The 16,927-nt window shown below is 37.7% G+C and overlaps 2 protein-coding genes and 1 long non-coding RNA gene across 11 annotated transcripts in view; 1 reads left to right on the plus strand and 2 right to left on the minus strand.

The window, feature by feature from the left end:
- On the minus strand, window positions 1-12,537 carry LOC128193280 (uncharacterized). Of its 6 annotated transcripts, none has more exons than XM_052866632.1 (16): window positions 12,396-12,484; window positions 6,783-6,838; window positions 6,185-6,400; window positions 6,003-6,100; window positions 5,762-5,905; window positions 3,886-5,662; window positions 3,681-3,774; window positions 3,428-3,589; window positions 2,988-3,140; window positions 2,574-2,714; window positions 2,365-2,478; window positions 2,080-2,253; window positions 1,637-1,987; window positions 1,458-1,551; window positions 1,195-1,366; window positions 1-984 (listed from the first exon to the last, which is right to left on the minus strand). In XM_052866632.1, the coding sequence occupies exons 1-16, from the start codon at window positions 12,442-12,444 to the stop codon at window positions 850-852; spliced, it is 3,930 nt and encodes a 1,309-aa protein (XP_052722592.1). In that variant the 5' UTR covers window positions 12,445-12,484; the 3' UTR covers window positions 1-849. The 6 variants fall into 6 exon arrangements, with proteins under 6 accessions (XP_052722592.1, XP_052722595.1, XP_052722594.1 ...); XM_052866635.1 differs by lacking the exon at window positions 12,396-12,484 and adding an exon at window positions 9,708-10,074 and having other exon boundaries at window positions 6,783-6,835; XM_052866634.1 differs by lacking the exon at window positions 12,396-12,484 and adding an exon at window positions 9,708-10,073.
- On the plus strand, window positions 10,695-15,825 carry LOC128155135 (uncharacterized). Its single transcript, XR_008239546.1, has 2 exons — window positions 10,695-10,916; window positions 13,169-15,825. It is a non-coding gene; the product is annotated as an uncharacterized LOC128155135 (long non-coding RNA).
- Window positions 13,750-16,927, minus strand: part of LOC128193282 (TBC1 domain family member 1-like) — a 23,542-nt gene continuing 20,364 nt past the window's right edge. For all 4 annotated transcript variants that reach the window (XM_052866641.1, XM_052866639.1, XM_052866640.1 and 1 more), the window contains one exon: window positions 13,750-16,718. In XM_052866641.1, the coding sequence (XP_052722601.1) occupies window positions 16,218-16,718 (501 nt within the window). In that variant the 3' untranslated portion in view covers window positions 13,750-16,217. The remainder of the gene's footprint in view (window positions 16,719-16,927) is intronic.

A 16,927-nucleotide genomic window follows, 5' to 3' on the forward strand; every position in this document is an offset into this window, starting at 1 on the left:
TTGTGTGCATAAAGCAGTATATCCTTTTTTTATTTGAATCTGTAAAAATCTATCATGAAAGTAAACAACAATTAACAATGATAAATCTCCAATAACAAAACAGTTTTTAAAAATCAACATAAATGAGGTGACAATAACATCATAACAAGGACAGCCATGACATTGCTTACGTTGACACTCGCGTCTGAATTTCTCTACAAACAATTCTAAACTACTGTTACAACAAATTTAAATCCGTATAAAATCAGAAATACTGTATATCCTCCATGAAATCCTTCCGCTAAAAACTGTTGTGATTCTAACAAACGTACAATGTGACAAAATGAAAATTAAATATAAAAATAAGTCTAGCACAAAAGTACCATCAAAAATAATTAAAGTGGATGATAACATATCAAATCTATAAATATTTGACCAGCTGCAGATAATCAGGGGTATAAAGATGTAAAAGAAGTTATAGTATATATACCCCCGCTTTCAACGAAGTGCACTAAGCGCTACAGAATATAACAACACATCTATGATCACACGGCAGTTTTCCAAGCCACACTTTTCTACGTATCTACAACAAACTTATCAAAATAAAAGCTAAAGCATCACAGTAAATAGATCACAGATTGTATAATATCACAGGGTTGTAAAGAAACGAAAACATCAACAAAAATAGAGATAAATATTGGGACGGCTTGTGAAAAATTGTATAAAATTCAGAATTACAAACTGATCGAATGTTTCATCAGCAAAAACGTCTTATTGAGAATAAGAATTTATTTTTGGTGAATTATAGTTGAGATTGATCGAAAGTTCCTCAGTAAAACCTATTGATGGGTGGAATTTAATTTTGTTGATTTAATATTTCCATGAATTGGAGAACAATCCAGAATGATTTCCGGAGATATTCCCGCCATGGGATGACGTGTTTCCATGGTGATAGTCGGCCATTTGCTTCTGCAGGGCGGAAAGTTGTCGTCTGATATCCTCTTCCTGATTAAAAGAATTCAAAAATTGAAATTTGCATAGAAATATAACTGTATGCACTTCGTAAATAACATTTTACTCGTTTTAATACCAATAACCTTTCACTAAAATGACTTATTTCTCATTATAATTCACTGTTGCTCATTGAATTCATATAATAAGTTGCATATCAAAATATGATACGGCAGTACTGTATTTTGGAATATATCGTTTTACCGTCGTCGCATTTGTTGACCGTAGCTCCTCCAGTATGGTGTTTTTAGCGGCGTAGAACGACGTCTTGACGAAGTCGGGATGGTCTCTGTCGCTGGACCCACCCACGCCGGAGTCGCTTCTCAGGGAACTCTTGGAGCTGTAGCCCATCAAGTCCTCTGTCGCCATCTCCAACCTAGAACCAACCAATCAAATTACACATCTTTTCTGATTAATGAAAACTACAACCACATAAGGACGATATAATCTTTTTTCTTATCCTCTACCTTGTTTTTTCAAGTTCCCTGGCCGTGTGTTCTGCCTTGGTGACAAGTTCTGCGCAGAGATTGTCCATGCTCTTGGCGAACTCATCAAATGCAGCTAGAAAGGGTACGAATAGACATATCATTTCATATTTGTTCCGAGCTTTATTCAACATTTTTTGCAATTCTTTAGAAATACATACATTTGAGTCCTTCTTCGACTGTTATGACGTCCTGCTGTAGAGCAGACGTGTTACAGAAGTCCTCTGTCAGACTGTCATTCTGGTCGTTTGGTTCGTTCAGAATGTCGTGGAACATCTGCTCGCTGTCTATCAGACTGTTGTAGCTCAGTCCAATCCGCCGGGCAGCTCGTGACATCTTCCTACACATCTGGTTTATATGCTTCAGTCTTTGAACCTCGTTTTCAATGTCGTCGTTGAGAGTTTGACGAGTGAGTTCGGATTTTTCCTTCATTACATGCCAGTATTTCTTGAAAACGTCCATTGCTCGAGATTTCCATGTTCGAGACCCCCCAGTACCACGACTTGTGTACGCTTTATTAAAGAAAGAAAAATGATTGTTCTGTATTAAATCAACATGTAATGCCAAAACTGTACAACAACCAAAGAAGTTCTACTAGTCTTACATCGGTCTCCATTTTCTTCTTGGTCAATCATAGACAAAGCTCCTAAAGCAGACGGCTCGATCTCCTCTGCGTCGATTTCGTCCTCCATTAAGTGACGTTTCTTTAGATGTTGGCGTAACAGTTCTGGTACTTTTGATGTGTCCGTTTTACCCGTTTTTCGTGGTGTTGAGGAATCTACATTAAACAATGTCAAAATAAACCTTGATCGTATCAAGTTATAAAAAGAACAGAAATGTTTTACTTCTCTTGTTTTCGGGAGGACGATTTAATTTCGTTCAGACGTACCCATAGCTAAGTACGTGAAGTCCTCCTTGATCTCTTCATCGGCAGAATTGTCCAAAGTTTGCACATCAGCATCTCTCGTCAAGCGACTGGAATGCAGACTGCTGACATCTGGGGCTGAAAGTAGACAAATATTGCCGTTTAAATCCCTGGCATTGAATTGAAGAAAGTGGTATAGATACAGTTGTTGCTAGATTTCTTCGCGGCCTTACCCATCTCTGAGTGCTGAACGCGACCATCGGGCATGACATAAATGTGCACACCACTGTGATTGCCATAGAAATATGGAGCAGGTGAATCAGTTGTTTGTTGTGACTTGTCACGCGTCTTCCCTAGCGCGGCATCTCGTTTGTCTTAGTGAATGAAACACACAAGTGTTAGTGAATGCTACACGTCAGAAACGTTACTGAATAGTGAGAAAACCTACAGCCCTAACCAAGACTACGCAAATTCTGTTGCAGTATTGCAAGATGCATAAAAACGTGATTTGAGATGAAGACCAAGAAGATACATCAGTTCTTTTTATAGAATTTCGATTAACAAGATCGAGAAAAGAGTATTAGCAACAGGTGATAACACACGGTGGAGAACCAAAGATTTAGGATCGCTTGTTAGTTTCCGTATACCTCTGAGAGTTTGCAGTACTTCCTCTGCTGCAGAGATGTCCCCATCCTCCTCCGGAAGTTTCAATCGCTTTACCTTAAGGAGAGCTCCCTCCAGGCTGGGTATATCGGACATCCTCGTCGCTTTTCTGAGCTCCTTCCTGGCAATGTCTTTTTCTGATTAAATGGGAGGTAAAAAGAAGGAAGGACATATGGTTAAGGTAATCAATGATTTTGGAATTTTTATGAAAGGTATGTACTGAAAACGATAGGGAACGGTTGCCGAAACTGCATCATTAAGTTTGTCAATACGTCATGCAATAGTTCTGGGGCCAAAATAGGGACACGATACGTCATGCAATAGTTCAGAGGTTAAAGTCAGGAGACAAACCTTTGAAGGACATGGAACAGACTGGGAACCTTTAACGCCGTCAGTATACAGCTGGTGCGATTGTTAGACTTACCTTCTTGTTCGACCAGTTCCCGCAACACCCGTTCCGCTCTGACAATCTCCACGTCCACTTTGTCTGGTTTTATCTCTTTGACGCGGTACAACAGCTTCTGTATCTTCTGACGGTTCCTGTCATTAGCTGCCTGTTTCAATCTGACGAGCAGCCGGGCATACTCTTAAAAAATCAGACCAATAAAATCAGTAAATAATCCCCCTAAATGTTATGTGTGTGTCCTAATTTATATGTCGTGTGTATTAATACATACTTTCTTCCTCAAGAGTCTGAAGCTCGTCTAATGCCCTCTGAAATAGTTGCTCTTGTTCAACTTCGATTTGCAGAAGTTCTTCTTTTGAAACAACCTATAATTAGGAAATTGAAAAGGATTACTTAGGATGTTTGAGTGTTATTCGATGGTCATCGGATGATTTTGATATTTCTTTTGTTCTGACGTAGCATTAAAAGTTCATCACCTGGTATGACAGTAGTTTAAATGGCTGGCCGTGCGGGGACTCGCTGGCCATGAGATCTACGGTGCTTCTTGGTGGTCCGGTCTTGAGATAACCTTCCCAATAACCTTCGTCGTTAGGTTTCAGATGACATTCTGGGTGACCTTTAACCTTTATAGTGTTAGCTTCCGGAACAGATATAGAAAGCTTTGTCATCTCTCCAGATGCTAAGTACAGGCTTCTTGGTTCCTTGAGATGGTAGCCATGACACCAGTCTGGGATGCTGGATTGAATCGGAGAGGGCATTCCCGCCAAAGTAGGCAAAACGACTTCGATTATTTTAGTGTAAATAGGAATGTGCTTGTTTTCGTCTTGTACAGTATCAACCCTTGCAAACAGCGTCAGCTTGTAAGTGCCACTTTTGGGGAATAGAGCTGTAACTTTGACTTTGCTGTCTTGGGTATCACAGATTACATAATTGTCAAAGGTTTCGGATTTATTCCCTTCTTCAAGCTCTAATGTTGCTGCAACAAAGATATCGTGGGGCTTATGAATCTGCATAGCGAATTCTCCCGTGACGAGATTATTTATATAAGAGGTCCAGGCGTTGTCTTCTTTGAATCCCAGTTCATGGAATTTTTCGTTAGATCCAATATGGCCCCCGCCAATGTTTGGCAATGGCTTAGTCTGTAGCGGCTCGTCGTCGCAACTTATCAGATAGCTACATGCCGGGGCGAACCTCGTCTTCTTAAACTTTTCTTTCGCCATCACGTTCAGGGCATACTCTCCAGGTGATGGAAGTCTCAGGCTGATGTTCATCTTTCCGTTTTCTATGGTGTGTACCACGTGACCATCCGTGACGGACTCATCCTCGACACCCTTGACAAGGTCGTGTTTGAACTCAAGGTCCTTCTCTAGTGTAAAGGTAATCTCCGCATCTCCGTCGTCTGCTTCCACTTGTCCCTTTTTATGAGTAACGGGAACCATGCCCATGTCCCTCGTGTCTTCTCCCGGCCCCCATTCCTGTCTGATGTTTGGAGGAAGTGGGGTTATGACTCCTTTTATCCCAGTACATCTGATAAAGTACGTTAGAAGCAAAGCATGGTAAGATTCGGCATTCTGACTCCCGTGTAACTCGAAAAGGTACTCTCCTTCTGCCGGGCATCGGATTTCCACACGGATCACACTCTCGTCGCTGTCTCTCTCCATGAAGACGTACCTATCGAGTTCTTTTCTGGACGGATCAATGGGGTCCTTGCTACTCTTAGACCTATACAGTTTGTAAACAAATGACATTCGTGAATCCTCTTGCAGTCCGATAACAAACTTCACAATCCCGTCGTCACTTTCAATAACACTCTTGGGGTGCGTTCGAAGAACCATTTTGTTCCTGAAAAAGTCTGCCCTTAAAGCTGCCATTTCCTTTGCTTCCTTGTAGGAAACCTTACGCGCCAACAACTGCCACTTGTCGTCATCAGGGAAATGATCATAAATAAAGATTTCTGGATCCGTCAGAAAGTAGAACTCTCTGAACCGACACTGCGTCTTGATTGTATTCCGGTTTTCTTTAATGGCCTTTGTGGTATCCACTTTCCCTTTTTCGTCTTCAATGAGTCTCCAGTTGGTTTTGGCGACTCCATAAGCGGCCTCGCAAATCCAGCGTACGTCCAACAGTCGCCAGTTTCCGTCCAGTAAAACTGCTGTCCAGCTCTTTTTCTGCTCCATAAAGTCACTGCCTATTTCGTATTTGATCGTGTTTCTAACACACCCGTCAATGTTGTGAGCCTTAAGACCAGCATATCTACAAGAGAGAAATAACATTACAAAGGGTATCTCTTCGTTGCTCGCGAAATAAAGTTAATCCAAAAGCACTGTATATCGAAACATTTTTGCAACATACTTGCAGATGATTTGGAAGAACTCGTCATAGTCCATGTGTCGTTTCCTTAGTTTCCAAATATATCCTGCAACGGACTCTGGATGACTCCATTCTGTTCTCGGAAGATACTTAAGGTAATCATCATTCATGCATCGTCCCAACCACCTAACAAAGACATTTGTGAACTGGTAAAAAAAAAAAATCTGCGATCAGTCGAAACCTGCTTCGATTTACTGAACGGTGAACACAACATCGTCCTTACCTTGTGAGGACCCGTGCTTTATGGACATCACTAATAGCTGGTCGAATGAGATATTCCACAAGGTATCTGATATGTTGACCCAGGTAAGTAGTCGGAGCCTAGAAAACAAATTTACAAGGAAATTATAGATACCCTAAGATTCTTTGCTAAGGAAAAAATATCTGTAAAGTAAGAAATATTACCTGTAATGCATGTTCGTCTAGTTCTTGGGCCTCGGAGGGATTCAGGATCTCGTCCCTGGAGGAGGATGGTGGACTGGGGAGGGGGTCCCCGTCATCGTCATACTGGTGGGGCCAGTCGAGTGTGTGGTACACCTGCTGGGCCTCCCTCAGCAGCTCGGGGGTGGGGACCTCTCGGTAAAACCCAAGCTTCCGGAAGTGCTCGCGCAATTCCCTTTCCTGAAACAATATAATGTTGAGCATATCTTAATATTGGTCAATATTGACCTCTCGTGTACACTGAAATGGACTGATTGAGTGAGCAAGGCTAGAGTAAGAACACAAACATATAACACACGGATTAGAATGATGCAACAAAAAAATGAAGTATAAGCAATAAATGTTGGCCGAATAATTCTACCAACAGGTATGCAAAGTACAGCTAGGTTACGTATGCACAAATCTTTGCATAACCAAACCCCAAAAGCGGTTTACCTTCAGAGTAAGCCTTTGTTATTCCATTGCATAAGAAATAGACATAAAAACTAACAAACAGCAGTTTCTACATTTAAATGAGAAGACGTTAGAATATGAAGCACAACGACAACCGTGCATTGTTTACCAGCAGAAATATTTGCGCAGCAACATCATCCATGGCTATTCCCAAAACACAACCTGCTAAATAAATGATCAACTAATTTATTTTGTTTCGGATTAATTTTGGTTCGAGACCAACCGGATTTAGAGGATTATCGATGTCAGCGAATGATAGACCAGCGACCATTCAAAGTTTATAACAGAAAGGTCTACGCCTTTTGAGCAGTTTCACCTTCTGCAAATAGCAAAGTTGTGTTAAGCGCATGACGGTCGCTGATAGTTCTTTTGTAACTCTCTGTATGGCTTAGGTCCCCTCATGGTAAAAAATAACATAAGAGGCCTAAATGTGCTTATAGATCTCAATAACATACAGATATTGGTCTAATAAATCTTCCTCAATCATCGTATATACAAAGAGTTGTATGGATGTACATCGGGGAATTAATTAGAATAAATCGGCGACCTGAAAAGAAATTTAAAGGAAAGGGTTAATGAAGTCAATCGATTTCGTTTGTAACTAGAGCGTGTTTTGACCGTTAATCTTTAATACGTTATTGGTTTTCGTTCTGTCACCTGCAAGAAGTTGAATTAAAATTCTATGATCTTGGGCCGGTTGCATTTTTGCGGGGATTTCCATTTTAATCCCTCCGTACTCCAACATTCCTTAGGGTTGCTGAGTTGGCGGGAATAGCAGGCGCCTACTTGTTTTAATAAATAATTTTTTTTTAAGTGCGGCTACTCTCTGATCGATTCTCTTAGGTCGTTAACCAACTGGTCAGTTCTGTGGTTTCGGAACAAGTGAATTCAGTGGAGTTTTTTCTCTCAGCTAACTTTACAATTAACTTTCATTGAATTTTTGCAAAAAGAAACACAACACTTACTCATACAAGTACTAATTGTTTGAAGAAAAAAAATGTTATTCTCTTTTGTTAGAAGTGTTGAATAGTTTGCCAGATTTACACCTTTCTATCACGGATATTTTGTTCTTTGCAAATAGTTTTTGCTGAACATGTTTTGAATTCTTGACAAACACGAACCCTATCGATCCTGTGTTCCTTGTATTTGCTTTATTTATGTTGTTTGCATTTGCACCTGAGCAATCGTAAAGGTAAATGGTACAGAGGTACATTAAAGAACTAGCTATTGAACACACTGGTAGTTATACAACAGATACTGAACTCGTAAACTTCAACGATATGCACTCGGTGAAACAATATGACCGGGTCCATAGCCAAGGAAAGGTCTTAATTAAGACCATTGCCTGGAATTTTCCCTACGTAGTAAGCTTTCCGAATTTGCAACTTACGACAAAACATTTTAATTTAAAGCTTTGACCACTCCCCTCCCCCAACCCCGAAAAAATGACCTGAAATTAGGTTCTATGTCCGTAGTATACAATAACAAGTGATATTACATTTAACCTTCCTTCATTTCATTTTGACTTTGGAATATTAGCAATATTATCAAAAACTGCAGGAAGCGTTCGTGTTTTGAGTAAAAGCACTGAGAATCTAATCATTGGTAATTCCTGATAAAGCCATTGATTTTTCAAAAACGGATTTGGAAATTTGTAACAGATTGGAACCTTTGACCAGATCCAAGCTGTCGGTAAATAAAATACCGGGTCTTCCTCTAAAATAATAGCGGGTGTCTGTGTCCTCTTATCAATTTCCATGTCTTGTCGTCTGCCGAGAGTGCTACTGAATTGTTCCTAAGCTCCTGTACGAAGTTTCTGTAGATATTTCTTTTTTGATTATTTACCTGACTAGAATTTGAATACACTTTCTGATTAATTGGGCTCGGTAAAAGAGTGGTGGAATTAAAGGACAGAAACTAGGATTTTACCCACTCGAAGATTGTAATGTGATCTTCTACCACTTGCATTATTCCATTGAAAGCGTTTTTATTTTGATCAACAATATTAAATTGATCGCTGTGATGACGGGTTTGATTAACTAAATTCTAGACAATAGTGCCAAATAAAGAATTGTACAGCTTGGTAGAATGTTTTCGGGGACCATTAATCTGCAATAGACTTTCACCCATAATGCCATTCAAAAAGCACGCCGGTAATTAGAAAGAGACTTCAGAAAGCTCATTTATATATTGTCATTCATTATTCCAAAACTTTATATTGCTCAAGAATGGTCGTGTATTGAGGATATTGATAGTGGCCGATACATAGTAATTTCGCGTTCCTTCTATGGAGTAAATGCAAGAATAGGTTTGAATACCCGACCCAATACACTAAGCCGCGACAACAAAGAACGGCCAAAGAAGTATTACACAAAGACCTATCTGATTTAATTAGAGCAATGAGGGGTTTTGTGCTTTGAAGTATGGATCGGACGAAATACTACGTTTGCAGTGGTTAGTTTGAAACGGAATATAGAACATCGCTCGGATGAAAATAAATGTTTGTAATGTAGATATGCCAATACAAAATAAAGGGGGCCTTTTAACTTCTTGTACAATATAAATATTTAAATGGTAAATAGGCGAATAAAGATAAAACTAACACTTTTGAAAATTTTATCTGATTATGCATGAAACAATTTATATACAAATTTTCAATTAATTGGCGTACAAATGTACAACAGACAGATGAAGAAGTGGTAATCTGGAATGAAACTGTTAAAAGCAATTAAATCGTTATAGATGTATACATGTTATTAAAACGCATTGTGAAAAAAAAGCCTTGGGGGAATATTAGTGATTTTTAAGCTCAGTACAGAAGTTCTGGACAGTTTATAGCATTAAACGGCATTTAAAATTTTAATATACCGAAGAAACGACCCTTTTCAATGCGTGCACCTGCTTCCAAAATAATTTTTTTTAGCATGATACTTTCCTTTAGTGCGTAGTAAAACAAAACATACAATTAATCTGAGCTCTGTAAAATGATCAGTGGGCTCGATGTCCTGGCGGTTTGAACTATTTTGTTACTTACTATGTCGCCTTGTTTGTGTTTCTCCGAGAAATTTTCCAGAATCAAAGATTCCTCTTTCCTGTAACTCATTTTTCTCTCGAGTTCTGACCCTACACCATCACTGGAAAGTCTACTCTGTCACAAATGAGCGCAGAACGAAATTTTATGCAATCCTAGTTTAAACCTGAGGTGTGCAATATGCACGTAAGTAAATTAATCCTCCTGATTGTTTTAAGTTGGGTCAATCCCGGGAACTTGTCTGGGATTATTGTATTTTCTACACTTGAGTCGTTCCGTTTCGTCGCGGTGTCCTGAGGGAGGCTCTCGGAAGGGTACCTGTACTAACTGGAAGAGCCACGGTACGCCAGTTCGCGATAGTAAATGACATAGAAATCTGTTTACTTTCAAAGAACTCAAAGGAATTCTTCTCAGAATACTATGGTTCGGTTTAAAATCAATATTCAAAGGTTCCGATTGTTTCTTGCTCTAGTTCCATGCTATATGAGTTAATAACCCATCCCTTTTTCGATGAATTGCAATACACATTTGCCTTTGCGTTTATTTATCTGGCACTGTACTTTGAATAATCTTGCATGTAATGTTAAGCAATCCTTTTGATATATTTCAACAGTAAACTATTTATTGCATGCCACTTGAGGTCAGAGTTTTTGCCTTTCAGACGATCAATATTGGTGATTGATTTTGAGGGGACCGATTGGAATCGCCTCTAATACCGGGTACATTTCAAGAGCTTAAATTAAGTGTTTCACTTGTTAGCCATTTTAAGTTAAGAAAACATTGATTGTTGTCCTAAACAGACCCATGGAAGCTAAATTCTCTACTTGTTTGAGTAGAAATCATTAAACTTGTCATATTTGAAAGTGTCAAAACGCAATTGGCCAAAGTAGTCCTAATTGCAATTCATGTAAGAGCGAGTGTAACCTATTATTCCTAAGTAAGATATTTGCCTGATTTTTACTAAATATTATGTTTGTATCACTTCAAAGACAATTGTGAAGATTCCAAAAACATTCTTCATAGACTTCTAATCAATTAGATCCGATGTATTCCAATCTTTGAGATCTGATGTGTCAATGCCTGATTGCTCTATTGAAGTCTCCGCGGTTCCTTGCTTCCGTTCCCGGGAATCGAATGAATCGGCATTCCAGGACTGATACAGCAAGGTCCGGGCACTGATTGGACAGATTCCAAACTGCTATCGATCTGCAGGTAGGCTCGGTTTACCTACCACATTATTACAGTGTCAGCACATAAACCGGCCCCTGTGTTTAACGGCGCTCAGGCGTACCCCGACTCATGTACCGTTTTGTGAGAACATGTGTATGGCCAGGTCTTAAATTTCTTCAAAGACATTTACCGACTTTTATTGTCGTATTTGCGTAAAATCCATTTTATAGGTGTTTTATTCTTCTTTCCTTGTATTCGAGCATTTTAAACGTTTCCGCAAGTTTTGGAATTCGTAAACGGTCTTTAATATTTTAACAAAGGAGCGTTCGATTTGGTTGCGGAAGAGTGACCGAATTCGATCGCCTAAATGAATTAAAAAAAAACAGCATGGCAGAGATAAATACACGTGTGATGTTTCAATCACTTATTTATGACCGGGCATTCATTTCAAGTAGTTTAGTTACTACGTAAGTGGTGTGCACAGTGCCACTAAGGATACTTATTAAATATGTAAAACTTTGTGAAGTGATAAGCTTTAAGTAAGTGATTTCTCTACAACCTTACAGAATCCGGCTAATAAAAAATGTGTCCACTCGGACACACACTACAAACATTACAAGGAAAAGTTTTCTCTCAAGGGTCTCTTCATAAATTATTGTTGCATTGGTTTTTCCGATTGCATATTTTGTGTAAAACATGATATCTAAAGTAAAAAGCAAACAAGTTTAGGGGTGGCTTTCAGTAGTCGATGTTTGATCAATTCTCACCTCCTGAGAGAAAACACTCACAAACGTATTGCTGTTGATATAATTTCAAATCGCCAGGCCTATTTGTTTATCCTGAACTTATCGAATGAGGGAGGTCTAATAATAATGAAATTGTCAGGTTGTAATTACCACGAACCTGTCACTGATTACAAGTACCTGTTTCGTTCTCGGCGAGTGTTGGAGTTATTCTTTTCACAATGGAATTTATAGGTTGTATTTGTTAACAACAAACCTTCAGAATTACGACAATAGATAAAAACTACAATTACCTGGATCTTATGTCTACCTGTAATTGTCAGTTTAAAGTCTGAGACCCGGAGAACTAATTCGTTATCAGCTACACCACCCTTCAATTTCATTCCAAGCTAATGCTTGTGGAAAAACACAGATATTTTTTTTTTTTGAATGTTGAATTGAGATAGAAACTACTTACATGATGTAAAGTAAGCAAATATAGCGATGCCTGAAAAAAATCTTCTGCATCATCTTATCATCACAATTTATAAATGTATTCATTTTTTAAAACCATTTTTTTTACTTAATGTAAGAGGACACGGTTAGTCCCACGTACATCATACATAATTAATTTTCAGAAAATATCGACTTATAAAAAAATCTAAATTCTTCGAAATTGAGGGCCTAAAAACTAAACCAGTCTTTTTATGTTACAATTATATTACTATGCTAATTGTTTAATTTCAAAATAAAAATATAAAAATTCAAATAGTTTCTGGAAAATCCCATTGCTGCCTACCTTTGGATTCTCCATCTGTACTCCCTCGGTTCTGTACTATCAAAGACATCCGGACCCTGTTAAATCCGAACGGTTCATTCCAAATTCATAGAACTATGTAATGACAGTAAATCCTGATCAGTATGTCAATATTGTAACTTAATAATGCATGCACAGTTAATATGTACTTAAGTAGACTAGTGATTAGAAATAGGGCTTGTAGTATCAACAATGGATACACTATTTAAAAGAACCTTATAAAGGGGTAAACGATGCCACGTAAAATAACAAGTGTTTGAAAATGGTACAGAGACAACGCAAAGAGGTTTACATGTAACGATACCACATAAACAGGGTCATGGAAAATCAACAGTGCAGGAAAAACGGCTTGTAATAAGACATATCACATATAACTGGGTTTTGGTATCAACAATGGTTTATAGGGAAAACGCGTAAAGGAATCAGGGCTGCCACATAAAGTAGCTGAAATCTTCGAATGTCATCGATCTGTTACCAAGAAGTTGAAGACTCGTTTAGCGTCACAGTGAAAACCTTTCTATAAAAAAGACATCAACGTTTATTAGATATTTAAGCGATATTCCTACGCTGTTAATCTTATTTACTATTTTTCATAAATCATCTATTCAAAAAATACAAGTTTTAGAGATAGGTTTGCATCTAATGTAATAGTCTGTCTGTGGAAGCCTCTGTATTCATGTGTAGTAGTGCCACGAATACAGAGGCTTATATTCCATCTTCTGCCAGGTAGATTGCAATTTTCTTTTAATTCAAAGCGATTTCCTGGAAAGAACTGGAGAGTTTGGACCATTTATAAGAAGGTACCATGGTGTGTGCTGGCGCAGTAAAGATCCAGGCAACCACCGGCACTGTGGACCTGGTTCTGGGTATGGGCAAACATAACTTCCGGTGGAAACTAATCTGGTGTAATGAAGTGTTTCTATTACACTTGGATCAGTCCATGGTCATAGCCAGCAATGTCTATCTGATAAGGGACACCCCCATATTGTGACGTACTTCCGATCGAAATTAACAATAAAATCAAGCATTTAATATTTTATAAACTTTTTCTTTCTTTCTTTTCTTTGAAATAGAGGTCGAATCCCGCTGGGGCTTTTGGTCAAATATTGTAAAATTTGAAAACGGTGAAAGTATTTGATTATAATAAAAATTTTATCCACATTAATATCAACAGGTGTCTCGTACCACCTTCAAGGAAGAAATGTGCTGAAAATCCACACAAATTGTCAGATTCAACTTCTTGATCACAAATCGGGTACATAATGTTTGAGCAGTTGATAAATAGATTTTCTATTATTTTAAAAGTTTCTGATGGCATAAAAAAAGAAGAATGTCAATAAATGAGATGCTTTTTTATTCCTGTGACAATGACACATTATCTATACACGTTTACTTTGCCCCTGTAGAACTTTTTAACACAGACATGACAAATGACTTTTTCTGTTTTGAGTAAGGTCTCTTTAGACAGGAAACAAGTTGAGCAGAGAAAGATGTACATACAGTTGAATATAAAGACAGAAACATGGCAAGAGAGCCTTCTGTCAGACCTAAAGAATACAGTAAATCATAGTTTTACTTTTTATATACTCGGGTCTCCATATAATGCTATACATGGAAATTTAAAATGCAATTTTAACAAGCATTTTTAAACACTACCAAAACATAGCTGTTCACATAAACATATAATATCAACAATTTTTCTGGAGATTCTTGTTGTTTCCAGAGAAAAATGACAAAACATTTAGGAAAAACAGGTACTGTATGGACAAAACAAAGAGTCTCAGATAGAGACACTGAAACTAGCAGGTCTCAGATCAATAGATTGCACAGCAAGCTTATATTTGTAAATAAAAGGTAACTGATTTAGAATATACACTTATAAAAACCATAAAAGCACTAAATGAACAAAACAAATACATTTAAAAGTGGAAAGAAAAATAAAGAGCATATGAACAATGAAGGAAAGGAATTCCTAACAAAACAATGACTCTCATAACACTAGAGATCTAAATCAGTACAATTAATTGTACTTGTATTAATTAATCTGACACTAGCACAACTATTAGTATTGCTCTGACATCATTGTATAGTACATTTACTAATCTGTACTATTAGTACTGATCACACAATACTGACTCAATCCAAATTATGACTAGCTGTGCAAAGTCTCAGGAACCAGAGAACGGAAGGACTTGTGATGCTTGTATATGTTTATTTCATTGAATAGACTAAAAAGACAGGAACTCACACAAAGTAGGAAGCTTTGTGTTTTACGTTCTGTTAAGAAATGCACAAATTAATACTATCATTGTTCAACACATTTAGAACTTAGAACAATACATTAGCTTAACATATGTCAAACTCAAACAAATTCTACCATCATCCACGGATGACTACTTGCATTGATCACAGTGAACAATTCTACAGATACTGGAAGATCATTGAGCAGGATATCAAAAACCATTTGTTCGTTTACTCAATGCTTTCACTCTCACATTCATCCCATAAGGATATTCAAACAAAGTCACAATTTTTGACACAAATTTCAATCCGAGTTGTATTGCACTCATACAGAAAAACATGTTCTGGTTTTATGAAGTACAAATACACTAAATAATGATAATTTTACAAAAAACTTGTTCATTGAATATCAATGAACAAGTTTTTTTGTAAAATTTTTTGTTACAAAAATCATGAAAATGGACGAAATATATCGAGATTCCAGATAAACATAACGATACAACCAAAGCTGGACACAGATCCATACAAAGGATGGAGAGGCTCTTTGTACAGCAGCACAAGTACAAAGTGGAGATTTCATCCTGTACCATATCCTGAATATACATAACCCAATACCAGAAATTCCACTCAGACACAAAATGAGGATATCATTATGGAAAGATGAATCATAACCAGAAATAAAAACATTTTTCTTTCCTTTTGGCCATTATTTGTTTTATACTCTCTGAGTGGTTGTCGTGGAATGTACGATACTATCATTAGAGTATAAACTCCCTGATGCAACTATCTTCCGTTTCATTACAGAAATTATCAAAATGGCCAGCTTTAAACAACAAATGAAAGAGCATCGTTGACATCCACTGCACATTGTAATTAAGTATATTGTTGTTTCCATAGCAACAGTTTTATCATTGTTTCAGATGTACACAAACCTTTCACAATATTGCCTACTATCTACCAGTATTCTCTTTTTGTAAGTACTACACATAAAATTTTTGCATTGCATTGCAATAGAGATCAGCATTTGTCTCGTGTTTCTAAGTGTAAACAGAGTATTATCAACTCTTCCTTTGTGATTCCTAAAGTGAGTATTATAAGTATCTAAGACATCATTATAAAAATTTAAGACCTTCTGCACTTATTTCTAATGAAGAAATGGGGGGGGGGGGGGGGTAATCAATTAAAGGTAGTCTCCATGAGAAATTATAGATCAATACAAAACTCCAATAACTAGATTACACAGTATTGTTCTGACACAGCAACAAATTAAATTATCAAGGTTCACAAATTTTGTTCACTGTAAAATGGGAGTGTGTTTAATCTAGGAATGTTTATCACAAAAGAGTACTAGAAACCTGGATCCTAAAATACCAGCAGTTAGTTCCCCTTACAATTGTCCCCACTACTGTGACTAGAAGTAAAATCCTCTGACTTTCAAGTAGACTATCACTTAAATAATCATAGATGTACTCTCCCTTATATTCCTCTATGGTGGGAGGGTGGGATTATTTAAGTCACCTCCTTCGAAATACTCTCTTATAAATATACATATCACAAACATCATCACTCAAACTGGAACTGCTTGGAGCCCAGCTCTGACAGTGGGGAACTGAGGCTCTTAGTGACAGCCTTCTTAATAGCACCACGGATGGAGTTATTGGAGTGTGGCTGATGGATGGGGGAGGATGAAAGACTGGGGGACAGGGGAGGAAGGGAGATGTCCAGCTTCACAAACTCGTCGTCCGGAACCAACGACCGTAGCTTGGTGACGGCATTCAACAGAGCTTTCCGCTCCAGCTCCAGAGTCTTTATGTGGCTCTTTAACTTGGACTCGTTTGTCTGCAGGTTGTGGATGGTGATTTCCAGGCTTCTGTGGTGACTGTGAATGTGCTGGATTTTCTCCAACAGTTCCATGTTCTGTTGTTTCAGATTACGGTTAGCATCCTCGATTTTCTGATACATGTCTGTGTCTCCTCGTTGAGGAGAGAAGAGCATCTCTTCACGAAGGACATGATACTCCACTTCATATGCCTGGAGCTGTTTATTTATCTCTAACTCAAACACCTGAGCAAACAAAGCAAAAAGATGTTTAGAAAAACATGAATAAAGAGAGTACATGGTAAAAGAGCATATTTTTAAAAGGTAAATGATCTATATATATGATAACCTTGACTATGCAATATATGATACATAGCATAATAATATTACTAGAATACATTATAATAACTATACACTTATCATGTATATATTATATATAATGATTCTGCCACAAT

This window comes from Crassostrea angulata, chromosome 7 (genome assembly GCF_025612915.1).
Source record: "Crassostrea angulata isolate pt1a10 chromosome 7, ASM2561291v2, whole genome shotgun sequence".
NCBI lineage: Eukaryota > Metazoa > Mollusca > Bivalvia > Ostreida > Ostreidae > Magallana > Magallana angulata.

Excerpts from the sequence above, each read along its gene's own strand:
- LOC128193280 (XM_052866632.1), bottom strand. The coding sequence starts at position 12,444 with ATGTCTTTGATAGTACAGAACCGAGGGAGTACAGATGGAGAATCCAAA. Across the intron at positions 6,401-6,782 it reads CTGCGCAAATATTTCTGCTG|GAAAGGGAATTGCGCGAGCA; the intron begins GTAAACAATGCA and ends ATATTGTTTCAG. Across the intron at positions 1,988-2,079 it reads AGAAGAAAATGGAGACCGAT|CGTACACAAGTCGTGGTACT; the intron begins GTAAGACTAGTA and ends TCTTTAATAAAG.